General features: G+C 43.7%; 1 protein-coding gene across 1 annotated transcript in view; it reads right to left on the reverse strand.

Annotated features, from left to right (window-relative positions):
* The window catches only part of IL12RB2 (interleukin 12 receptor subunit beta 2), a 90,068-nt gene that overhangs the window by 31,124 nt on the left and 31,438 nt on the right, over nt 1-27,506 (reverse strand). The window contains exons 3-8 of the mRNA XM_077450514.1: nt 27,007-27,261; nt 21,362-21,482; nt 17,068-17,243; nt 13,196-13,335; nt 9,299-9,446; nt 315-394 (exon numbers count right to left, since the gene is read on the reverse strand). Coding sequence (XP_077306640.1) covers nt 315-394; nt 9,299-9,446; nt 13,196-13,335; nt 17,068-17,243; nt 21,362-21,482; nt 27,007-27,261 — 920 coding nt within the window. The remainder of the gene's footprint in view (nt 1-314; nt 395-9,298; nt 9,447-13,195; nt 13,336-17,067; nt 17,244-21,361; nt 21,483-27,006; nt 27,262-27,506) is intronic.

The raw sequence follows: 27,506 nt of genomic DNA on the forward strand, positions 1-27,506 counted from the left end.
TTCTCCCAACGCAAGTCCCCTCTCTCCTCAAACTCCTCATGGTGCCCCTCCCCACCTCACATGATACCACAGTGCCAGGGGCAGCCGCCCCTCCTGCCCACCCCTTGTCCTGGCCGGGGGGGGGGGGGGGGGTCTCATTAAAGGTTTGCTATGGGGCCCATGTTTCATAGCTACACCCCTACCTGACAGGTTCTGTTTATAGAAATGTGGCAGTTCTGGATAAACCGGTTAGTTGTACTTGAGGGTTAGTTTGGGAAAACAAAGCACTTTTCTAGTGGCAGCGCTGTACGCTATGGAGCGGAGCTCCTCCTTACCTTCCAATAAAGGGTGACAGTCCATGTTTTCTCTGTGATTTTGCACAGTTTGTACCATACTTCAAGCTTTCCACGTGGCCCTAGTTTAAAATAAATAAAAGAAATGTGTATGCAGGGGTTTTTAGAATTACCTTGGATGTCTATCAGTGGGGTTTTTGCAACATACCACACGGAGCTCAAGCAATAGGATAGTGTGCATCATGATACAGTATGTTGGGGTTTCTGGGGGTAGATGGAAGCCAAAGAGTGCCATTACATTTGCAAAAGCCCTTTATATCTTCAACAATTGGCATTTTTAAAAATAAATTACTTGTTTTCACCTTTATTTTTTTATTCTTTGTTGTAAAAGAGCACTGCTGATCTTCTGCAGCCTTTTTGCAGCTAATTCCTGCCTCCCTGCACCCTATTGATTGCTGCAGGGCAGTTTACTGATAACGACAACATGTCTGTTGAATGTGTGCTGTAATGGCCCCTTCATCACAAGCCCATGTGATAGGGTGACAACATAGCTCCCAACTGTGCCTGATTTGGAGGAACTGTCCCCGATTTGGAGCAATGTCCCTCTGTCCCTCATTCCCCCTCATCTGTCCCTCGTTTTGGTCTGATCTATACAGATGTATATAAAATGTATTTTTTATCTATCAAAAAGTGTTTTCCACTGTTAAACCTTTCATCTGATTTCTAAATTGCTGCATTTGTAAATTCCAAAAGCCAATATAAAAGGAATAGTAGTGGTAAAAAAAAAAAGCACTTGTGTGTTTAACCAATCTAGTTTTTTTGTACAATTCCCCTTTAAGGGGGCGTGGCAAATGGTGTGTCCTATGCCATTTGCTTGGGGCCCCCAAATTCCTTCAAACGGCCCTGCTCAGCTGCACCGTATCCCATAACATTATGCTTGTGGGCTTCACATGCCGACAAGCAATATGAGAACGCCCAGGACACCATAATATAAGTTTATTTTTTCTATTAAAGCCAACATCGGGAGATGAAATTTGCAAAACACATGAGTGTTATATGTTAATGTTATGACCTAAAGGAATGTTAAAAAAAAAACACTACTATTTCTTGTTGTTTTTGGAAATTCACAAACGCAGCAAATTAGAAATTGGATGAAAGGTTTAGCACTGGGAAACACTTTTTGAAAGATAAAAATTGCATTTTATATACAACTATATGGATCAGACCAAAATGAGGGACAAATGAGGCAAAAAAGAGGGACAGAGGGACATTGCTCCAAATCAGGGACAGTCCCTTGAAATCAGGGACAGTTGGGAGCTATGCATCATATACAATCCAAGGAAGAAAAACTTTGCAACTGCATGCTGCCAGATGTCCACCACCAGTACGGGGGCTGAAACACAACGTCCCTCTGTCCGCTGAGGGACAGGGGTACCCCAAACCATCTGGGAAGCTGGGTGGAAGGTCTTGAAAAAATCCCCAATGAAGTAAACCAAAGTGTCTTAATGGGGAGACCCGCAGTGTTATGGCAGTCTTAAATGCTGGAGCACAGCAAAGCACTATACACTACTGGAACTAACCCACCTTGAGCCATTACACTATTCAAAATTGTCTTCTCTGCTGAAGACTGGTTGCACTCTGGCATGGGGTACCCCTGTCCCCAAGTGGGCAAAGGGATGTTGTGTTTCGGCCCCCATACTGGTGGTGGACATCCGGCAGCACGTAGTTGCAAAGTTTTTCTTCCTTGGATTGTATATAATGCAGCCTCAGCCCAAAATGTCCTGTTACATATACAGATATTTATTCATGATAATCATTTACCCCATAAGAGGAAATTACTATATGCTTATTTTGAAACGCGTTGGGTTATCTCTGTCTCCAAAGTCTGTTCGCTGACAGAAGTTCATGATTATCTGTTCTAATCAACCATCAACATAGTCTCTTGCTGTAACCGCATCCATCATTTTTTTTACTTTTGTATACCTATCTTTAAAAATGTTTTGATTTGTAACAAAGTTTATTTGTTTACATATACATTTGTTTATGTCCCTTTCCAGTCCAAGGTTTTTGTTGGCTTAGAGCCCATTCACACAGGGGCAACACGACTTGTAGGCGACTTGAGTCAGGCAACTTGGACACGACTTGAGTTAAGATCACAGCGCGACTTGGGACGACTTCAAAACGACTTGTGATGACTTCAAGCCCGACTTGGGACGACTTACAAGTCGCCCCAGGCCAGGCGACTTTTGCCGAGGCCAAGCAGAGAATGAGCTCAAGGGGGAACTCCACGGCAAATTTCTGAAAAAAATTTGGCGTGGGTTCCCCCTCCGAGAGCATACCAGGCCCTTAGGTCTGGTATGGATTCCAAGGGGAACCCCCTACGCCGAAAAAACGGCGTGGGGGTCCCCCCCAGATCCACACCAGACCCTTATCCGAGCACGCTACCCGGCCGGCCAGGAAAGGGGGTGGGGACGAGCGGGCGCCCCCTCCCCCTCCTGAGCCGTACCAGGCCGCGTGCCCTCAACATGGGGGGGTGCCTTGGGGGAGGGGGGGCGTGCGGCCCCCCCACCCCAAAGCACCTTGTCCCCATGTCGATGAGGACAAGGGCCTCTTCCCGACAACCCTGGCCGTTGGTTGTCGGGGTCTACGGGCGGGGGGCTTATCGGAATCCGGGAGCCCCCTTTAATAAGGGGGCCCCCGGATACCGGCCCCCCACCCTATGTGAATGAGTATGGGGTACAATGTACCCCTACCCATTCACCTGTGGAAAAAAAGTACAAAAAAAAAACACAACACAGGGAAAAAATATTTTATTGCACAGCTCCGGGGGTCTTCCGTCTTCGGGGGTCTTCTCGCCGGACTCCTCCGCTATCTTCTTGTAGCTCTTTTACTAGCGGAGGAGTCCGGCTTTCTTCCTTCCCGCCGCCGGCCTCTTCTCCCGACTTCGGGGGTCTTGTCCCCCTCTTCGGTTCTTCTGCCGGGCCACCGCGCCTTCTTATAGCTCTTTTGCAGGCGGTGGCCCGGTCTTCTGTCGTCGCCGCCGCCGCCGCCTTCCGTTCTTCTTCTTCTTCTTCTCCAGGAGATGTTGACACGACGCTCTCTCCGGCCGGAATGCCAGAGCCGCCCTGCGCTGCCACTTATATAGGGACAATGGGGCGGTGTCACATGGGTTGATGTCACATGGGTTGGTCACATGGGTTGATGTCACATGGTGACCCCGCCCCCTTACCATGTGACATCAACCCATGTGACCAACCCATGTGACATCAACCCATGTGACACCGCCCCATTGTCCCTATATAAGTGGCAGCGCAGGGCGGCTCTGGCATTCCGGCCGGAGAGAGCGTCGTGTCAACATCTCCTGGAGAAGAAGAAGAAGAAGAAGAACGGAAGGCGGCGGCGGCGACGACAGAAGACCGGGCCACCGCCTGCAAAAGAGCTATAAGAAGGCGCGGTGGCCCGGCAGAAGAACCGAAGAGGGGGACAAGACCCCCGAAGTCGGGAGAAGAGGCCGGCGGCGGGGAGGAAGAAAGCCGGACTCCTCCGCTAGTAAAAGAGCTACAAGAAGATAGCGGAGGAGTCCGGCGAGAAGACCCCCGAAGACGGAAGACCCCCGGAGCTGTGCAATTAATTTTTTTTCCCTGTGTTGTGTTTTTTTTTGTACTTTTTTTCCACAGGTGAATGGGTAGGGGTACATTGTACCCCATACTCATTCACATAGGGTGGGGGGCCGGTATCCGGGGGCCCCCTTATTAAAGGGGGCTCCCGGATTCCGATAAGCCCCCCGCCCGTAGACCCCGACAACCAACGGCCAGGGTTGTCGGGAAGAGGCCCTTGTCCTCATCGACATGGGGACAAGGTGCTTTGGGGTGGGGGGGCCGCACGCCCCCCCTCCCCCAAGGCACCCCCCCATGTTGAGGGCACGCGGCCTGGTACGGCTCAGGAGGGGGGGGGGCACCCGCTCGTCCCCACCCCCTTTCCTGGCCGGCCGGGTAGCGTGCTCGGATAAGGGTCTGGTGTGGATCTGGGGGGGACCCCCACGCCGTTTTTTCGGCGTAGGGGGTTCCCCTTGGAATCCATACCAGACCTAAGGGCCTGGTATGCTCTCGGAGGGGGAACCCACGCCAAATTTTTTTCAGAAATTTGCCGTGGAGTTCCCTCTTGAGAGCTGATAATTCTGTCAAAGTCGCCTCCGTATAAACGGAGATCCGACTTGGAGGCGATCTCCATTGAAATCAATGGGTACCGGTCGCCTACAAGTCGGATAGAAGTAGTACAGGAACCTTTTCTGAAGTCGGAGCGACTTCAGTAGTGTGCATTAAGACGGCTCTCATTCACTTACATTGCTTTTTAAATGTTGTCCGACCTGAGGCGACCTGAGGCGACTAGGGGCGACCTGAAGTCGGATCAGGAGTTGCCCCTGTGTGAATGGGCTCTAAGACGGCTCTCATTCACTTACATTGCTTTTTAAATGTTGTCCGACCTGAGGCGACCTGAGGCGACTAGGGGCGACCTGAAGTCGGATCAGGAGTTGCCCCTGTGTGAATGGGCTCTTAATGTTCTTCATTCAGGGATGTGGGCATAAGAAATTCCCTTGTTTAACCACTTCAGCCCCGGAAGGATTTACGGCCCCTTAAAGAGGAGGGCCGGTTTAAAAAAAAAAATAAAAAATAAAAGTCAGCAGCTGCAAACACTGTAGCTGCTGACTTAATAAGCAGACTTACCTGTCCAGGGCGCCCGCGATGTCGGCCACCCGAGGCTGACCCGTCCCTCAGCTCTCGGGTACCGGCGCCGCCATTTTGGCTAAGGGAAACAGGCAGTGGAGCCTTGCGGCTTCACTGCCCGTTTCCTACTGCGCATGCGTGAGTCGCGCAGCGCTTTGTGAATGGGGCGCGCTGTGTTCTGGGACACACAGTTCCCAGAACACAGCGCGACCCATTACCCAGAAGACGCCGCACGGAGGAGAGAAGACAGAAGATCTCCGCGGAGGATTAAGAGGCAGATTAGGATGATGTGCCTAGCAACAGGCATTTCTGGTAAGTTAAAAAAAAAATGTTTTTCATTTTTTTTTCAGATTTTTTTCTAATTTTTAATGTATTTTTTTTTTTCAGGGTGGCCCTCCACTTTAACCACTTCAGCCCCGGACCAATTTGTAGCCAAAGGACCAGGCCCCTTTTTGCGATTCGACACTGCGTCGCTTTAACTGACAATTGCCCAGGCCCGCTTTAACTGACAATTGCGCAGTCGTGCGACATGGCTCCCAAACAAAATTGGCGTCCTTTTTTCCCCACAAATAGAGCTTTCTTTTGGTGGTATTTGATCACCTCTGTGGTTTTTATTTTTTGCGCTATAAACAAAAATAGAGCGACAATTTTGAAAAAAAATGCAATATTTTTTACTTTTTGCTATAATAAATATCCCCCAAAAATATATAAAAACACATTTTTTTCCTCAGTTTAGGCCGATACGTATTCTTCTACATATTTTAGGTAAAAAAAATAAAAAAATCGCAATTAGCAATTATTGATTGGTTTGCACAAAAGTTATAGCGTCTACAAAATAGATAGGGGAATAGGGGACAGATTTATAGCATTTTTATTAATATTTTTTATCGCGGCGATCAGCGATTTCTATTGTGACTGCTACATTATGGCGGACACTTTTGGACATCGGACATTTCTGACACATTTTTGGGACCATTGTCATTTATACGTTAATCAGTGCTATTTAAATGCACTGATTCCTGTGTAAATGACACTGGCAGTGAAGGGGTTAACCACTTAGGGGGCGGGGAGGGGTTAGGTGTGATGTGTGTGTGCTTTTTTACTGTTGGGGGTGTGGCTTGGCATGTGACGTCACTGATCGTCTTTCCCTATAACAGGGAACAGACGATCAGTGACAGCCACACTAGGAAGCACTGGGAGAGGTTTGTTTACACTTACCTCTCCCCGTTCTTCAGCTCTGTGACCCGATCGCAGGACACCAGCAGCGATCGGGTCAGCGGGTCCCGCGGCCACGGTCACGGAGCTCAGGACCTGTACGTTGATGTGCCCAGCCGTGCCATTCTGCCGACGTAAATGTGCAGGAGGCGGTCCTTAAGCGGTTAATGACCAGGGCATTTTTTGCGATACGGCATTGCGTCGCTTTAACTGACAATTGAGCGGTCGTGCGACGCTGTACACAAACAAAATGGATGTCTTTTTTTCCTCACAAATAGAGCTTTCTTTTGGAGGTATTTAATCACCTCTGCAGTTTTTATTTTTTGCACTATAAAAAAAAGAGCGACAATAATGGAAAAAAACTATTTTTTTACTTTATGCTATAATAAATATCCAAAAAAATATTTCTTTATCCGTTTAAGCCAATATGTATTCTTCTACATATTTTTGGTAAAAAAAATCAAATAAAAATCGCAATAAGCGTATATTGATTTGTTTGCGCAAAAGTTATAGCGTCTATAAAATAGGGGATATATTTATGGCATTTTTTTTTTTTTTTACTAGTAATGGCAGTGATCAGCGATTGCGGCGGACACTTTTGATACTTTTTTGGGACCAGTGATATTTATGAAGTGATCAGAGCTAAAAATAGCCACTGATTACTGTGTAAATGACACTAGCAGGGAAGGGGTTAACACTAGGTGGAGATCAAGGTGTTAAATGTTCCCTAAGGAGATTTTTATAACTGTGGGGGGAGGAGACTGACTGGCAGTAGAGAGAGATTGCTGTTCCTGATCACTAGGAACAGACAATCTCTCTCTACTCCTCTGTCAAGAACGGGGATCTGTTTGTTTACATTGACAGATACCCATTTTGGCTCTCTGTGGCGCGATCGTGGGGGGGCCAGCACACATCGCGGCATCGGCTCCAGCGTTGCACCGCTGGCGCACGCCTGCTATTGCTCTTAAAGTGGCCGACATACACCTATGGCGATTCATGCAGCTGTGCTAACCTGCCGCAGTATAATGACCGGGGCTGGTCGGCAAGCGGTTGACAACAATGGAACCAACTTTCTCTTGAAAGTTGAAAGCGGAACTAAACCCTCCTGTTGTTTTCAGCCAAGGAAGCTGCCATCTTAACCTCTGTTTGACCTTCAACTGCCATGTACTGCACGTGTGATCAGTTACGCCTCCAGCCATTTGATGGTTTCACAGTTCGGTTGAAAGCAAAACCGAATAGAACAGTTACATTTCTGGCACCTGTTTTTTAAAACTGTTAGATAGATGGGTTTAGTTCTGCTTTATATTCAGAACTTCTACAAACTATTGACGGTGTGTACAAGGAGTGCCAATCTGGAACATTCCAAAAACACGTTACTTTCTACACGTAAAAGAAAATGCAAACTTAAGGAAATGTGCAAAAAAAATGTTTTTCAAATGAAACTCCAAAGGTTTTCACACCTCTCTAAAACAGCTTCACCAAGAACTTAACATGTTTCTTGAAACCAATGAATAACAGAGCTTATTGTGATGTTTCAGCTATAAAAATAGCAAGCGTGCATGTACTTTTACACCTTGTAATGTGAATGTTGCGGTGAGGGACAGACATCTTTGTCTGTTTACACAGAGACTTGTTCCTCTTGCTGCATTGTATGTAATAGCTAGTAGTAGTTAGTCCCATTTAAAGCGGAGTTTCCATAAAGAAAAAAAAATAAAAGCAGCTACAAATACTGCAGCTGCTGACTTTTAATAATCGGACACTTACCTGTCCCAGGGTCCAGTGATGTGGGGGTACGCTCGTCTCCCCCTCCGCTCAGTGGTGCCGGCATTTAAACTGTGGGCGCCAGACTATGAAGCACCCACTGCACATGCACGAGCCACGTGCCGTGACTGCTAGCACAATCATCTGGGACCTGTCACGTGTCCCAGATGATTGCCTAGAGCAGGGATATGCAATTAGCGGACCTCCAGCTGTTGTAGAACTACAATTCCCATGAGGCATAGCAAGACTCTGACAGCCACAAGCATGACACCCAGAGGCAGAGGCATGATGGGACTTGTAGTTTTGCAACAGCTGGAGGTCCGCTAATTGCATATCCCTGGCCTAGAGGGTGGGGGGAGAGGTGATCTCCCTTCTTGCACCAAGGGAAGTGACGTCAGGAGCCCAGGCACGGAAGGAGGCAGACTATGAGGGACCCCGTAGCAACAGGCATTTAGAGGTGAGGAAAATAAAAATTTCTCTTTTTGGGGTGGATCTCCACCTTAACTGGTCTTGCTCTGTATTGTATTTTTGCCATTCTTTTAAGTAGCCTTCTAAGTTATAACCAAAGTGTACTACACATGCCCAAAAAATAGTCATCTAAATACGTTGGGCGTCCTTGTTCAGTGGTGATGGAACAGGAGATTGACATCATGGGATGTGCAGCCGACAAATCTGCAGCAACTGCATGAAGCTATCATGTCACTATGGACCAAAATCTCTGAGGAATGTTTCCAACACCTTGTTGAATCTATGCCAAAAAGAATGAAGGCAAATGGGGGGTCCAACCCGGTACTAGAAAGGTGTACCTAATAAAGTGACCGGTGAGTGTAAATGACAGTTTGGTAGTTTTTGTAACATGTTTGTATTGTTTGGAAATAAAGTGTTATAAGGCAGAATTCCACTTTAGGCTGGGTTCACACCATAGCGATGCGGGAACGCCGCAAATCCGCAGAGTTTTCCCGCATCGCATGCCTCCCGCCGGCAGTTCACACTGCCCTATGCAGACTGCTGGGAGTGTCAATGAAATGTTAATGACACCCCCAGATCCGTCCGCATATCGCAGTGCGATCTGCACACTCGCACAGGAATCGGATCGCATGGTGTGAACACCCATGCGATCCGATTCTGCTGCGGACCAAAAAAAGGGTCCCGTGCGAGTTTGCGGCGGGAGCGATGTGAATTCAGCCATACTATCTGTATGGCTGAACTCGCATCGCTACAGAGATCGGATGTGATTTGCACTGCAGTGCGGTGCGAATCACATCCGGATCTCCCACCCGTAGCAGTGTGAACCCAGCCTTAAACATAAAATATAAATGTACTCACTGCTCTCTGGTGTCTCCCAGGTCACAAGCTGGCTCCAGTCACTCCATATTCCCTGTCCATACCGGTATTTGCAGGCAGCCTGGAGGTGATAGTGAGTCATTGGGTGGAGATGATAGAAGGTGAAGCTTCTATTAATTGAGCTTTCTACCTAAAAGGAAATATTAACACAGAAATTATCAGTTGTCTATAGTGGTACAACTTCAACCATACGCAGCCTGAACATTTCCTATAATCACCATGAGCAGTGAGGGCCTTAAACAATCTCTTCCCAAAAAGCATTATAAGCCTTCCTACCTGCACCTTCTGCTTTTCACCTGTATAGAATGTGCATCAATAATGTTTTTTCATGGTGTCATTTGTTGCTCTGCATGTACAGCCTATAATAAAGTAAATCTTCACATCCCCGTGTCAGCAGTTTTTGTTTGTGTTCAAACATAAGGTATGTGCCATGGCACTGCACTGGTTAATGCATAACCTCTGTCTGTAGTCTGGGAACTGATACTTCCTATAAAGAAACTATATATCCCACAATCCCTAGGTCTCTCAGTCTAGTGCTTTGCAGGTGAGAGCTAAACTGTAATTTGATCTGACACAGACACAAGAAGGCAGAGCAATCAACAGAGAGCTCACCATGCAGCCTTTCATCACAGCACTCACACATTTGTGATAAAACTCAAAGGGAATGGCAAGGCATGGATTGGATACTGTCTAGCCTGGAACAAAAAGTTGTCTTGTCCCTTTAGCAAATAGGAACAAGCTAGGACACAGTGGCAGCAGTCATCCATGACACCACAAACTGCAGCAGCAACATGTGAGCCCATCATGTTAAGGTAAGGTAAACAAATAACACAGGGAATATAACTACACAAATGCCTACAGTGTTTCCAGAAAGTATTCCTAGCGCTTGACTTTTGTCCACATTTTGTTATGTTACAGCCTTATTCCAAAATGGATTACATTCATTATTTTCCTCAAAATTCTATAAACAATACCCCATAATGACAATGTGAAAGAAGTTTGTTTGAAATCTTTGAAAATGTATTATATTTAAAAAAAAAAAAAAACAACACATCTACATAAGTATTCACAGTCTTTGCTCAATACTTTGTTGAAGCACCTTTGGCACCAATTACAGCCTCAAGTCTTTTGGAGTATGATGCTAAAAGTTGGGCACACCTATTTTTGGGCAGTTTCTCTTATTCTTCTTTGCAGGACCTCTCAAGCTCCATCAGATTGGATGGGTAGTGTCAGTGCACAGCCATTTTCAGATCTCTCCAGAGATGTTCAATTAGGTTCAAGTCTGGGCTCTGGCTGGGACATTCACAAAAAACATCCCTACAGCATGATGCTGCCACCACCATGCTTCACTGTAGGGATGGTATTGGCCAGGTGATGAGCAGTGCCTGCTTTCCTCCAGACATGACGCTTGCCATTCAGGCCAAAGAGTTCAATCTTTGTTTCACCAGACCAGAGAATTTTGTTTCTCATGGTCTGAGAGTCCTTCAGGCGGGCTGTCATGTGACTTTTACTGAGGAGTGGCTTCTGTCTGGCCACTCTACCATACAGGCCTGATTGGTGGAGTGCTGCAGAGGTGGTTGTTCTTCTGGATGGTTCTCCTCTCTCCGCAGAGAAACTCTGGAGCTCTGTCGGAGTGACCATCGAGTTCTTGGTCACCTACCTGACTAAGGCCCTTTCCCCCTGATCTCTCAGTTTGGTCTAGGAAGAGTCCTGGTAGTTCAAAACTTCTTTCATTTACGGATGATGGAGGCCACTGTGCTCATTGGGACTTTCAACAGTGAAGACATTTTTCTGTACCCTTCCCCAGATCTGTGCCTCCATACAATCCTGTCTTGGAGGTCTACAGACAGTTTCTTGAACTTCATGGCTTGGTTTGTGCTCTGACATGCACTGTTACCTGTGGGACCTTATATATAGACAGGTGTGTGCCTTTCCAAATCATGTCCAATCAACTGAATTTACCACAGGTGGGCTCCAATCAAGTTGCAGAAACATCTCTGTGGAAACAGGATGGACCTGAGCTCAATTTGGAGTATGTACATGGGATTTTTCAGTTTTTTATTTTTTAATAAATTCGCAAAGATTTCAAACAAACTTATTTCATGTTGTCATTATGGGGTATTGTTTGTAGAATTTTGAGGAAAATAATGAATGCAATCCATTTTGGAATACAGCTGTAACATAACAAAATGTGGAAAAAGTGAAGCGCTGTGAATAATTTTCGGATGTACTGTAGTTAAAACAATGAAAATATTACATGTGTACAGTGTCTTTGAAGTTCAACTCCGGGCACAGAAAACCCCTTAAAATGCCCCTCCCCCTCTTCCCCCACTGCAAGGGTTAAATAGTAACTCCACCTTTGTTAAAAAAGAACATTCCCTTCTGGGTGATCAGCACACATCACTAAGATTTTACCAAACTTTATTGCCGATTCCTATCTGTTTCTGCTCTACAGAAATAGCTGTTTGTTTGCCCATGTCCCATGCAGATTGATTCTGAATGGGAAGGCCTGGTTCATTATAATCCATTGGTGCACTCTCAGTGTTCTGATGGAAAAAGATGCAAAGTCTGCATCCCTTTAGAAGTATTTAAAGCTGTATTAAACCCCAAAGTAAACATGTATTTTATTTATTTTATTGCAGCTTACCATCTCTTAGATGTGATGGCTTTATTTGTTTTCCTGTTTACGCCTTCTTTCTTCTATTTTCATTTTGTTTTTCAAAAGCAAAAAGCTCTCCAGCAGAATGAACCCATTTACTTGGATAAGGCAAACTAACACCAGCAGGTAAGTTTAAAATAATCTGATTTTATTTATTCATATAATATATTTATCCCAAAAGGAACAAACTGTTTGCTGTAACTAATTATAAAATCTGAGCTGGAGTTTGCCTTCAATGTTATAGTGCATTTAAATCCCCTCCCCCAGACTGACAATGTTGCTGTCTGCTGTGCCTCCTGTGCTCCTTCATCTACAGTGGTGTCTCACACATAACAAGGGGTGTGTTACTGGCCAGATCACTAGGTGAAAACAGAGAGGAAATAGCACAAAAAAAAGAAAATTGATGCAGAAATCACATCTAATGATTGGCGAGCTGCAATATAATACATTTTTGGTTTTGGGTTTAATACTGCTTTAACCCTTGGGAAGTATTTTACCAAAATGAAATTTCTGTTGCATACAATGCCCAAAATCTAACTTGCACATAAAGTAGGAAATAAATTTAAAGTATTTTTTTTAAAGAGGGTTTACAACCACTTTAAGGATGATTAGAGTAAATTAAAAAAATTTTTACTTGACAGGTTGCTTTAAACTGACTTCATCTGCAGATCTAAGTTTATCCCTTTGATCTGTAGATGAATAAACAGGAAGATACAAAAAAAAACAATGTTTCTTTTTATCTTTCTGTTTCAGTGGCTGAGCAATGCTGTTGATAAACGGTGCCTGGTTGTTTTTTTTTGTTTGACTGCTCCAATTGCCGGGACTTCAGTTTACACTTCAGCTATCAACAGGGGAACCCCACTAACAGCTGGTTAACAACTAATAATTGCCGGCTTTTTCTTTTTTTTTACATTTCAGCTGTCAGTGGGGGAATCCCACTGACAGCTGAAAGAGCCAAGCCTGAAAGTATCGGTATCAGCGCAACCCTATTAAATACTGTATATTACCAATTCTCCAACAACTTTTAAGCACAGCTGTAGATATATTTCAGCTGTGGATTTACAGGTTTGCCTGCAGTTAAGTTTTAGGGCCAAATAACTTCCATCTACAGTGAAAGTCTTACCTTAGTTTACAGTAGGGCTGTTTGAGATAGAGACCTCTCTGCATAGGTCAAAAATTATGTTTTTTTTCATCCTGAGAAGTCCCCTAAACACAATTACCTCTTGCCAGTCTCCCTCATTGCTGGCTTGATATCTTAGCCGGATGTGCTGTATATCCCCGTCTGGGTGAATGGTCACAGAGCACTCATCCGATGTCTGGAGACAGTTGATGGTTATGTTGGTTGGTGGATGTGGTTTCACTAAGGGGAAAAAGAAAAACATTTGTAATGTGGCTGAGAGTCTAGTATGGAAATTTGCTAGATCAAGGGAAATTCTAGTGTAAATAGAGTGTATAGGATTATGTTGTTCACATTCTCTTTATTTCTAGGAAGCAATAGCAATGATTAAATAGTTTGTGTCCTGGCCAAGCTGGGATATGAGTATTGTAGCTTAAAGTGGTTGTAAACCCTACAACCAACTCTGACCTACAGGTAAGCCTAGATTAAGGCTTACCTGTAGGTCCAAGAAATATCTCCTAAACCTACACGGCGCATGCGCGCAGGTTTACTGAGCGTGCCACGGTCAACGGCGATATGCCGCGAGTGGCGGCTCCCGTGCGCATGCGCGGGAGTGACGGCTTCGCCGAATTACAGCGGCGGAGCAGCGAGACCCACCGAGAAGATGGATGCGCCGGACTACAGGGGACAGCGGTGACATCGCTGGCTCCTGTGTCAGGTAAGTGACACATAATGGGCTACTATGCGATGCACAGTAGTCCATTATGCTTTACCTTTGCAGGGAATGAAAGAGGAAGTAAACTCATCAGGGTTTACTTCCTCTTTAAAAAAAGATCAGGAATGTACAGGAACTCTTCTAAGTTTGATTTTGAAATGCTTGTCTGAAGAGCATGGCCTATAGAAGGCTTCGACAATGCATTTTTGAAAAGGTACTAAGGGGTTGATTTACTAAAGGTAAGTAGACTGTGCACTTTGCAAATTGAAGTTGCTACAGAGCTTAGTAAATGAGCGGAAGCTCTGCTGACTTCCATCATCCAATCATGTGCAAGCAAAAATTCAGTTTTTTTTTATTCCTTGCATATGATTGGGAAGCTTTACCCTATTTACTAAGCTCTGGAGCAACTGCAATTTGCAACGTGCACAGTCTATTTGCCAGTGGCGGCCTGTCTATTAGGGGTCCCCGGGCACCGTCCCCTCTATCCACGTCACCCCCTATATGACTAATGGATAGATTCATGCATAGAATGAATCTATCCACGGCCACCACTGCCACCACCTATTCAGGCGTCTGGCCCCTTTCAGGACGCCGGGCGCATGAATTACACAGGCAGGTGTTTTTTTTTTTTTTGAAGCACCGGATTAGAGCCAGAGGCTCTATTAGGCTTCAAAATCTGTGGGATCGTGGCACAGAGCATTGCGCCATGAGACCACCCAGGTGTTACAACAGCGAATGAATATTCGCTGTTATAACACTGATCCTCAATCCGGCCAATCAGAGGCGCGTGTGAGACCCGTTTTCTGAATGGCCGAAAAGAGAAGACTCCCTATTGGCCACCGAGAAGGAGGGAGTAAACAGAAAGAAACCAGAGCTGCCTCCCGTGGAGAGCAGGAGAGCGCACGGGAGAAGCGTTGCATAGATGGGGTAAGTGCACCAGTCCCGCCCGCTGACAGATGGGGGGGCAATGGTACTATTTGCTGCCCCCCCCCCCCCCCACAGAAAATTACTACTGGCTGCCGCAGCTATTTGCCTTTAATAAATCAACCCCTGCGTGCATAAGGAAGCAGCCTAGGTATCCCTCAGTTCCAGTCTGTGGGTGCTGCGTACAAATCCTATAATATATATGTAAACACCGACAATAAAATTATTTTTGTTCAATTTTGAAAAATGTTTTGTTGTATCTGTTTAATAAATGCAAAAAAAATAAAAAATCGGTTGATCCTGCCGGAAATCATATAAGCTGATACATTTCTGTGCTCCATGGCTATACGGTTATTAATTAGCATTGTTTCTCTGCAGAACACCTCCCTATGTTATGGAGATGAAGAGAGGGGAAGGTGGTCTGTAGCTCCAAAATACTTCCTGCCCTAAGGTGACAATACTGCAGTAGGGTTAGTAAGCAGTGTCACTCTAGGACAGGAAGTGTGTTACTGGCAGGATCACCATGTGAAAGAATATAAAGGGGGAAAAAAAAATTAATGCACCCACCACATCTAAGGACTTGTAAGCAGCAATATATAAAGTTGTTGTCCTTTGATTTAGATACACTTTAAAAGGGAATTTGTCGGAATGGGAGTGGGACATACAATTGTCAACTGAATTCTGAAGACGCGTGCCCTGGGGTCATTGACCTGATGCTTGTTTCATGACATTGACCTGGGACAAGAAGGTCCTTTCACTTTACGCATGCCAATGGGACATCCTCAATTTATCTCTAAGATAACATGATATAAAGTTCAGTGTAATAACTTTTAGGAGCTTTGATATTTCTCTACATACTGTTTACAGGAATAGGTTCATGTCGGGCATTTGATCTGTGTGCAGGCAGACTGGTTGGCTGGACAGGTAAAAAGTGGTCAGTGACCACTACATACAGTAGATATCATACAGTAGATCTGTATATTTAAAGAGGAAGTAAACCCTGATGGGTTTACTTCCTCTTTGTCTCACTGCAAAGGTAAAGCATAATGGGCTACTGTGCATTGCATAGTAGCCCATTATGTGTCACTTACCTGACACAGGAGCCAGCGATGTCACCGCTGTCCCCTGTAGTTTGGAGCATCCTTCTTCTTCCTGGTATCGCTGCTCCGGCCACTCACAGTGCCAGAGCAGCGATGACGTCACGCCCGCGCATACGCACGGGAGCCCAAACTAATGGCATATCGCTGATAACACAGGAGCCAGCGGTGCCTGTCTTTTAGTAAATACCTCCTAAACCGTGTAGGTTTAGGAGATATTTCTTGGACCTACAGGTAAGCCTTAATCTAGGCTTACCTGTAGGTCAAAGTGGCAAAGTGGTCTTACAACAGTGTTGGAACGCATATGGCGACGTCGCACATGCGCACTCCAGCGGGTAGAAAAATGTGATGGGTCGCCGAATGTGACGGAACACAGGCTCACTGCCAGAAATCGTTTTTCTTCGTGGCATTTATAAATGTTCTCTCCAACCCCCCCCCAAGAGAAATGCTATTACATACAGTATTCACTGGCAAATATTCTGGATTGCGTGCAGGGAACAGGGCTCAAGGAACTCCTCTTTAAATTACCTTTTACTGTGAAAAAAAAAAAAAAAAAATATATATATATATATATATATATACAGGGCTGGCCAGAAAACAGGAAATTGTGCACAGCCCTCTCAGTTAGACAACTACCATTGACTCTTCCTGCCTCTGACCACAAAAGGTCCATGCAGAGAAGCGAAAGTTAGCATTATATACAAGTAAGTGAGCAAGACTTCTCATGTGCAGGGTCCTAATTTACATCCTCCTCTTATTCCTCTTATACACTCATCCTAGACAGGACCACCTCTCACAGAGGCTTCATTTCTTCTCTATGTACTCATTGGTCATATTACAATGAAAATAATCTTGGACCAGCTGCTTAGGGTTACATTTTTTGTGTGCAAAGTATCACTTAGACTTAACAATCCACCCATAAAAACATGCAATGTAAGGTGCTCTGGCTATGTATTACTTGAGCTGCAGAGAGTCTTGTGATCCCTCTCCTTCTATCCCTTGCCCTGCAGCTGTATTTATTTACAAGTGTCCAGTGAAGACATAATAATAATAATCATAATAATCTCATGTTAGCTTTAATACGTCAATGAAATAATATTTTTTTTTTTTATTAAAAACATCATAAACCCCCAAATGGTCACCAGATGCACCAACCCCCAACCCCCCCCCCCCCCCCCCGCCCACAAAAATGTGAAATCTAAACAGCCACATGCCAAAATGCCATCAATTGTCACCCACCTATATCATAGAAAGTGAAGTTATAGAACTGCGAAGTGTTCTTTCCCAGCGGGTTAGAGGTCACCACCAAAGCCGTGTATTCTCCTCCAGGATTGGCTGAAACAGGCAGGGTCAGCAAATTGGTCCCAGTCTGACAACTCTCCAAAACACTCTCCGTAATCTTGTTCGGTCTCATCCTGGAGTATATAAATATTGTACAAACAGGTAGGAAGAATAACTCATGTGGTGCCCCCCAGGGGTGGCATGAGGAAAGGGTCACACAGTGCCACCGAAAAATGTGGCCTTGGAGCATTGGCTGGGTTATTGGGTTGAATCTATTATTTCCTACAGAATAGGGACAGGATAATATATTGGATACCATATGACTATTACATGTAAACTCTAGGCAGATATAAAAGACACAGATGAGTGCAGCACTGTAATTAATAAAACATAATCAAATGTATTACTAAAATGCAAGAAGTCTACCTGAACTTGACCTGTACAAAAGACTTGAGACTGAGGCGGAGGTTCGCCTTCCAGCAGGACAACAACCCTAAGCATACAGCCAGAGCTACAATGGAATGGTTTAGAATTCAGGGGTCTCAAACTGGCGGCTCTCCAGCTGTTGCGGAACTACAAGTCCCATCATGCCTCTGCTTGAGGGAGTCATGCTTGCAACGGTCAGACTTGCAATGCCTCATGGGACTTGTAGTTTTGCAACAGCTGAAAGGCCGCCATTTTGAGACCCCCTTGCTCTACAGCAATGATGGAGTGTGAGCGGACAAAGCGACACAAGGAGCCGATCAGCTTATGTGCTCACAAGGAGCCTGCTGAATGGAGGCGAGAGCACACTAACAGAGAGATGAGCTCATTACTATGCTGCCTCTCCACTCACTGGAAGGGCAAGGTCCAGGATGACCTGGGCTCAGAGAAGGTGGGTTGAGTGATGCTTTCAAAACAAGATCATCTAGCAGCAGTAAAAAAAGCACTGCAGGGGAAATCTCTTGATTGAAGGTGAATATCAATGCAATTTTTGTTATTTTCCTTTTTAATGTGCTTTTCAGATGTATCTTATTTTTGACTGCTTTAACCGCTTGCGCGCTGATATATGTTGGGACAATGGCAGCAGTGGGCAAATGCGCATACCTGTACGTCCCCTTTAATTGGCGGGACTAGCTTGTGCGCAACCTCCCCTGCGAACAGCACGGACGTGCCAGCAGGTCCCATGGACTCGATGTCCACCGGTGTCCCGTGATCATGTCACGGAGCTGCAGAACAGGGAGATGTAAACAAGGCATTTCACCATTCTGCCTAGTGACATGACAGAGATCTACTGCTCCCTGTCATCGGGAGCAGTGATTTCTGTCATGTCAGTGGTAGCCCATCCAACCACAGCTAGAATCACTCCCTAGGACACACTTAACCCCTTGATCGCCCCCCTAGTGTTTAACCCCTTCCCTGCCAGTGTCATTTACACAGTAATCAGTGAATTTTTATAGCACTGACCGTTGTTTAAATGACAATGGTCCCGAAACAGTGTCAAAAGCGTCTGCCATAATGTTGCAGTCACAATAAAAATTGCAGATCGCCGCCATTACCGATAAAAAAAAATATTAATAAAAATGCCATAAAACTATCCCTATTTTGCAGACGCTATAACTTTTGCGCAGACCAATCAATATACGCTTATTTTGATTTTTTTTACCGAAAATATGTAGAATACATATCGGCCTAAACTGAGGGAAAAAAAAAAATTTATATATTTTTGGGGAATATTTATTATAGCAAAAAGTAAAAAATATTGCTTTTTTTTGTTTACAGCCCAAAAAATAAAAACCGCACAGGTGATCAAATACCATCAAAAGAAAGCTCTATTTGTGGGGAAAAAAGGACGTCAATGTTGTTTTGGTGCAATGTCATGCGGCCGCGCAGTTGTCAAATCGGCACAGTGCCGAATCGCTAAAAGTGATCTGGTCAGGAAGGGGGTAACATTTTCCGGGGCTGAAGCGCAAAGTGTTAAAGTGTATCTAAATACAAAACTTTTTTTTTTTTTTTTTTTTAGATTTGGATAGAGTAGGAAGAGCTAAAAACTCTGTCAGAATGTCATACTCGAAAGGAAGAGGGGTAACCCCCCTGATGTCATACTGTTTGTGTCCCTGCTACGGAGATCCACTCTCTCTATTTGTCCCATGGATCATTGACACTGGGAAACCCCAAATTTTACAGCTATCATTGTGTAAAGATTTCCTCTTACTTCCTTTTGTGTCTCCAGGACAGGAAGTACAGTAAATTCTCTCTCTAATTTAATCCATAAAAAATGTTTTGGCTTTAGATACACTTAAAAATAATAAAAATTACAAAAAATATTAAATAATGTAAATAATAATAAAATTCAAATAAATCAAAAAAATAAATAAAGGAGTATGACAGTAAATAAATGGAAGATACTCTTGTCTCAAATTATACAATTGGCCCTATGGTGTGTTTGCCCCTAAGAGTAGAGTGGGGATGTTAAGCTGGCCATACATGGTTCAGTTTATTTTGAATTCAGCCAGCGGCCTGAAAAAAAAAAAAAAGTAACAAATTTTCCCATCTACAAATTCAAGGTAGATGTCAGAATACACTGAATCTGCGCTGCAACCATTGGCTGCAGCTGCTGATCAAGAGGCGGTTGAACAGAAGTCAATCTGTAGATCAACTTCTGTTGAATTGAAGGGGCCACACATGGATTAAAATTTGTCGGGTCCCTGCTAAACCGGCCAAAATTGAATTCATCAATAGCTACCTTAAAGTGGTTGTAAACCCTTCCATATACTCAGTGAAGTGACTGGCCTCAGGTGATACACAGAGAAGAAACAAATCATCCTACATAAGTTGTATTTGTTTTTCTGCAGTCTTCGCTCCTCTACAGCCGCTCAAAGTCAGGAATTTATAGAGCTGTTCTGAGCTGTCTTGGTGTCAGGAAAACTCAGAAGTGATTCATGCTGATAGCAGCGGAATTGAAGCAAGTGACAGGGGTTGATTTACTAAACGCAAATAGACTGTGCATTTTGCAAAGTGCAGTTGTATTCTGCAAGAGTAGTTGCTCTACTGACTTCCATCATCCAATCATGTGCAAGCAAAAATTCAGTTTTTTTTTTATTTTCCTTGAACATGATTGGGTACTCTTTGCAAAGTGAAGCTTTACCTCATCTACTAAGCTCTGGAGCAACTGCACTTTGCAAAGTGCACAGGATATTTGCCTTTAGTAAATCAACCCTTTGTGCTCTTAATTTAGACAAGTACACACTATTGAGGGATATGTTTTATTCATATTTCAAGTCTGAGGTTTACAACCACTTTAACCATTTAAGGACCAACCGCCGCAGTTATACTGTGGCAGATTGGCTCCCCTGGGTGAATCGCCGTCATGGTACGTCGGCCACTTTAAGACCTCTATGTAAACAGACAGATCTACGTTCTGTCAGGGGAGGAGAGACAGATCTGCTGCTCCTAAAGATTGGGAACAGCTAACGGTCTCCTCCTGCAGGCAGTCCCATCCCCACACAGTTAGAACACACATGAGGGAACACATTTAACCCCTTGATCACCCCCTAGTGTTAACCCCTTCCCTGCCAGTGACATTTATACAGTAATCAGTGGCTATTTTTTAGCTCTGATTGCTGTATAAATGTCAAGGGTCCCAAAAAAGTGTCAAAATAGTCTGAACTGTCCGCCGCAATTTCGCAGTCCTGCAAAAAAAAAAAAAATCGCTGGTCGCCACCATTACTAGTAAAAAAAAAAATTCTAATAAAAATGCCAGAAATCTATCCCCTATTTTGTAGATGCTATAACTTTTGTGCAAACTAATTTTTATACGCAAATTGTGGGTTTTATTACCAAAAATATGTGGAAGAATATATATCGGCCTAAACTGATGAAGAAATTTGTTTTCATTTTTATGTTATTTTTTGGGATATTTATTATAGCACAAATTTTCAAAATTGTCGCTCTTTATTGTTTATAGCGCAAAAAAAAATAAAAAAAAATAAAAAAAAATAAATGCAGGGGTCAAATACCACCAAAAGAAAGCTCTATTCGTGGAGGGGGGAGGACGTCTATTTTGTTTGGGTACAACGTCGCACGGCCGTGCAATTGTCAGTTAAAACGGCGCAGTGCTGTATTGCAAAAAATGGCCTGGTCTTTAAGGGGGCAAATCAATCCGGGCCTTAAGTGGTTAAGGCATTCAGTGAACTCTCACCACACTCAAGGATGTTATAAAGACTTTGAATGTACTATATAAATGAATACATTATATAAGCAGATACTCAACTGCAATTGCAAGGTACAGCTGTTTGGGAGGCCACTATGTCTCTTCAGCTCCCACCAGCAGGAAACATTTCCAGATTCTCCTTGCTGTTCACATGAGATGATTCTTGGTTGATCCGGAGGGACTGAAAAGAAAGGTTTAAATTGAACAGTATGTCTGGGCAAAACACAATTAAAAAAAATATTCAGTACATCTCTCCAATACACACACAGTTTTCCCTGTTTTGCCTCTACAACCATTTCGCTTCCGGGGCATTTTTTATTTATTTTTTGCATTTTATGCTGGAAAATTTATTAGAACACCCAAACAATTATGTATTTTCTGAAAGCAGAGAATTTTTAATGTCGTACAATATTTGCGCAGCTGTTTATCAAATGCATATTTTCAATATAAAGTACACTAAAAGTAATTTTAGTGCCCCCAAACATAATATAATACCCAATTTTTTGGTAAAATATAAAAGGTGATGTTGCGTTGAGTAAATAGACACCAAACATGTCAAAACTCGAAATTGCGTATACCTGTGAAATGATGAAAAAATTACGATACCTAAAATCTTTCACAGGTGACACTTTAAGACCCCTTTCACACCAGGGCGTTTTGCAGGCGCTATAGCGTTAGAAATAACGCCTGCAATCCGCCCAAAAAAAGATGCACCATTGTCTGTAGTGTGAAAGCCCGAGGGCTTTCACACTACACCGGTGCGCTGGCAGGACGTCAGGCAAAAGTCCTGCCAGCAGCTTCTTTGGAACGGTGAAGGAGCGGTATGCTATGCATACTAGCTCATTATGCCTTTGCCTTGCAGGTTGCTTTTTTTTATTATTATTATTTTTTTTAAGTGCCTTTACTTCCTCTTTAAGTCCAGGAGGTTTCAAAGCAGCCTAAGAACATGAAGTGGTTGAAAATGCAGCAGGGCCAGAAAAATATCCGCTGCTTCTGCTAAACACCCAGTCAGCTGCTAACTTCCTGTAGTGAGCTGACAACACAATGCCTCTGCTACACTGAAATCAAGCAATGTCAGCCCTCCCCCTGAGGGACTACAGAACACCCTTCCCTCTCCTCATCTCCATAATATGGTGTCCTGTAGTCCGGCAGAGGAGAATTAAAGCATGGTTGACAACAAAATTGCCTCTGTATGTCACCGATATCTGAGCTGCGTTTAGCTTTGTAAAAATTTCAGATATCTACCTCCACAGTCCTAAATGTAAACATTGTGTCCAAGGAAACGCAAAATGGTATCCTGTGTCATGGCAGCAGGGGCAGCCTGCATCCTAGCAACCAAGGATGCTAGTTGTGTGGAACCGCCTGTGTCTTAAAGTAAAGTAAACCCTAATGGGTTTTAGTTCCTCTTTTTTCCCCTGCAAAGTAAAAGCATAATGGGCTAGTGCATCGCATACCCATTATTTGCCACTTACCTGCAAACGAAGCCCGCGATGTCCCTGCTGGTGGCACATCCATCTTCGACCCTCTTCCTTCCGGGGGGGGGGGGGCGTTGCGGACTCCGGCTCTGTGACTGTTCAGAGCCGAGTGACATCACTTCTGGACATGCACGTGGGAGCCGTCAGTCACGGCACACATTTAGGAAATATTTACAGTACCTATAGGGCCTAATTATAGGCTTACCTATAGGTACAACTTCCGCATTGGGGATATACAACCACTTTAAGTTGCGTTGTATGCATGAAAGTGTTAGCAGAAACGCTATATGAGTAGAGTGCATGGACAGGATTTCAGGTAAGATCTTCCTGCCAGCAAGATCCTACGTAAAATCATACTGCCATGTGCACGAGCCTTGAGGCCTTGATTACACTTGCAGTTGGGGGGGGGGGGGGGGGTGGTAGAAACAAGTGCCTGAGCTGCATTTTCCCTTTCCCAACCATGCGACCTTACACTACAAAGGCAGCGAATGGGGTTGTACACATGCTGTGGCTGAAACTTATCTGTGTCACCATTGCTGGACAATACCACCTGCCAAACACAACCCATTCAACTGAATGGAGCCAGGCCACAACCACCCCCATAGTGGTGTGGAGATTTATGGTTTAAACAGGCGGTCAGGAGGCAACATTTTGTCTCCTCACCTCCCTCTGAAAAACAATCCACCGCTAATAACTATTCAGAGGATGAAGCCAGCGTAAACAAGCCCTATAGGTGTGGTAATCTTATCTTTGAGCATTTCCACTAGATGTGTGAAAAGTAAAAGTAAAATAATAAGGTCAGAGGTCCAATAAGTATCTCAAGATGGCTGCTGATGTGTATGTGGGCCATGACCACAGGAAATGCTGGTCTGTACATATCCTGAGGTGAGTCACACATGTGGACAACACTTGGAACCTGCCCTGTCTGCAGAGGCCATGTTTGTTTGTTTATCTCAGTAGTAGGCCTCTGGCTGAAGTAAGGCCTCTGAGGTCAAATTAAGGCCTGCCATGAAAGGTATTAATAGGAAAGAGATAACTAGGCTGGCATGTTGTATCATATATATATATATATATATATATATATATATATATATATATATATATGAGCACTTTTTATACCTTTATAATATGGGGATACTTTTATATATTTATATATATTATACATTTTTTGGTATAATTAAATCCTATGTGGTAAATGCATGGTTGAAAATTGTGATGTATGAATAATGTATGGAGTAGAAATGTAATTTCATTGTGATTTGTTTTACAATGGCAATAAATCGTATCTCTTATCAGAAAAAGTTGCAGCTTTAGATAGAAACCATTTAACCTCTTCTTCTAAGGCATTGGAAATATGGAAAGTTAAAAACATGTTGGTTGCCAGGGACAATGAAGTAAATTCTTACTTTAGAGCCTTTCAAAGGCAACTAAGAAAACTAATGTGAATTTGCTAACTTTATTTACAAAATGAGGCCCGGACAATAAAGTAAACATGTAGTAACCCCAGACATCCCAAGTCTCCCGCATTTTTGCTGCAGCTCCCAGACACCTGCAAGCGCCTCCCAATATCCTGGCTTCTGATTGGTACCCTGGCTTACAGCGGAGAATGATCGGTCCAGCGGGAATGACAGCTGTGAACACCGATCTCTTTGTATAGCTATTTAGCTGACAGCTCCTTCTCCCTTTCTCCCTCCCACAGCTGTCGGCTAAAAAGCTATACAGGGAGATCGGTGTTCACAGCTGTCATTCCCGCAGCACCGATCATTCCCAGTTGTTCCCTGTGTCCTCCTTCTCCTCCGGCTACTCCTCTGCCACCCTTTCTGTCCTTCTCCCTCTCCCCCCGTTCTCCTCTGGCTCCCTGTCCTCCTCCTCCTCTGCCCCCCCCTCATCCCCCGCCGACTTCCCTCCTCTTCTCTCCTGCCAGCTGCTGGGGGATGTGTCAGGATGGAGAGCAGAGGAAGGGACCGGTAAATATGTAATTTACAGGCCCCTTCCTTTTCTGAATTGGACACAGTGAGCAGTGCTCGCTCCTGTGTCCTGTGAAAACTGAGCAGAGTAGACAGGCTTCTGTCCATTCACAAACTGAAGCACACTGTCTCTATCCTCAGTCCATTTCTCTGTCTCAAAGGGGAGATGTCAGGGGTCTGTTTAGACCCCTGATATCTAATCAAAGCCCCCCAACAAGGCTGATAAAAAAAATGCAAAAAAAATGTAAAAAAAATTAGTTCTAAAAAATGTAATTGTAAAAAAAAAAAAAAAAAAAAAAACTATTGACACCACTCCCCCCTGCCCTACCAACACTGTCCACTGCCCCAACCCCCTCCCCCATAAAGCATTGTGAAAAAAATTAAAAACAAAAATCTAAACGAAAAAATAAAAAAACTACTGACACCGTCCACTGCAACCTACCCTCCACCCCCTTCACCAGAAGTACAGTGAGAAAATATTCAAAAAATTATTTTGAAAAAAATCTTGCCGCAGGGGGGTTAGCGGACCGGAGCGGCACGGTGCGGCACGGAGCGCCACCTCCCTGAAATTAGCTTTTGCAGGTTGGCATGTCTGTAACCCATAGCAACCAGATTCCACTGACCTCATTGGTTGCTATGGAAGTTGTAACCTCCTTTATAATCTCTTTGCTAATAACAACACTGACAATACATATATGGCTCTCATACCGGCAAGGTGAATATCAGGGGTTTGGGGGAGCTTTACAGAAACATTATAATTTTAGGCCTCATTCAGGCATACGCCTGTGCCAGGCCGTGTTTACCTGCATGGGGATATACAGGTATTCTGTGCATTCCCATGCAGTTTTAGGCTTTTTTCACTCTAGAAGCAATATTTTGCCCTCCTCCCCCCCCCCCTCCCCGAAAAGCAAAGCAATGAATTGATTTTCTGATGATAATGAAATAAGGTATGAGGCATTTAGGAGGCCATCCTTACCTCCTGATGCCTGTTTTCTTTTGTTTTTGCTCATTGCCAAATGGTGATTTTTTTTTATTCTTTATTTATGGCTTTGCATAGTACAGTACAAGAATTTCTTTTTAGCAAAGCTTTTTGTTCTTTTTAGATGTTCGTTTCTTTGATTTTAACCTGTAGCACTTTGAGATCTTTTGATGTAAAGTGCATTATAAATAAAATGTATTATTATTATTATTACAAATATTATGTGGAACTCGCGGCACAATAGCATAGATGCAACCAGCTATTAAGTACAATTTTTTTGAGAATTGAAACAAACAAAAACAGGAAAAACACAGCTGAACAAAACAAGACAAAAAAAAACAAACAATTAAAGTAAACTAATATAAAGTGGAAGAGAAAATCGCCAAATAGGGATTTTGCATAGTGGGACAGTGCTGCAAATGCATGCCAAGTGCTTGACTTGTGGTTTTGGTGCGGTCATATTCACTTAGGCTCCATTCACACTTGTTCACTTTGTCATGGAACTTTGGACATCAAAATTGCATGACAAGTCACACCCCATTCTCTTCAATGGCACCCGTTCAATTTGGTGCAACTTAAAGTCACAGCGACTTTAAAAAGGTAACAAACTATGAGGATCTTGTGAGCTACCTGTTTTGAAAAAAATAAATAAAATAATAATAATAATAATAATAATAATAATAATATATATATATATATATATATATATATATATACAAAATATAATTAACGAGTAGTAATGATCGACAGCTGCTAGCACTGATCACGTCTCATAAAGCCGTGTGAAAACAGTATAAATAGAAAATTGCTATGCTGTGCTATCTCCTAATATTAGTTCCAACAATAGTTTTAAAGTGCAAACTTTTTGACTTTAAAAATGTGCCTGCACTACTTTCGCTGCAACTTTGATCCATAGAATGTAAAGTCAGATCAAAATCAAGCCAAAAGTCACATCAAACCCGCATTGGAAATCATGTGACGTTGGAAACCTTCTCATTTAAATGGAGCCTTATATTGAAGAGTCTGACAGGCAGTGCCTCCTGTCAAACTCAGCATGTCATATTAGAATTTTTCAATGTGTACTCAACCGAGCAGCACCGTGTCCAACTGTAGATGGACGGTTGGGGGGGGAGAATTGGTAAAAATGCAGATCAACCACCTGCTCTGGCCACCTGTGTGAAAGGAGCCTTAGTGCCCTGTGAGATTCTGCGTTGTAGCACACAAAAAGCGTGATGGTGTAAGCAAGCCCTAAAGTGACAAAAACATTCAGTGATGGGCACTTACATCCAAAATATATGTCAGCTCCACAGATCAGCTTGTCGGCAGCATTATTACAGTTGTACGGTATTCTGCCGGGATTAAAACTGGTATGGGTAATAGTGATTGAATTCCCGTGTAGATTTTGCCATCTCTTAACGCCAGCAACGATTTTGACACCTTGCTTGCCGTTGCTCTTTTGGGTACATGTAATGGTGACACTGGAGCCCACGTGGGTGACATTGCTGGGTCTGATCTCCATATGAGCGTAGCCGCAGATCTCTGTAAGAAACAGAATATTAAAGAGCCACTTTATTATTCAATTTTTTTTCCCTTTTACATTTAAAGGCTAGGTTCATCTTTTCAAAAAAAAATTCTATGAATTAATGCAAGCCTGCCCAGTAGATTAAAGTGTTACTAAACCCACAACATAATTGTGCAGTGGAAGGAAAATGATGAATGGTTTTCAAAATATTTTACAAATAAATATGTGAAAAGTGTGGGGTACATTTGTATTCAGCCCCCCA

The sequence above is a fragment of the Lithobates pipiens genome, unplaced genomic scaffold (assembly GCF_037356315.1).
Source record: "Lithobates pipiens isolate NorthernLeopardFrog02 unplaced genomic scaffold, aLitPip1_a1.2 Scaffold_23, whole genome shotgun sequence".
Classification (NCBI taxonomy): Eukaryota; Metazoa; Chordata; class Amphibia; order Anura; family Ranidae; genus Lithobates; species Lithobates pipiens.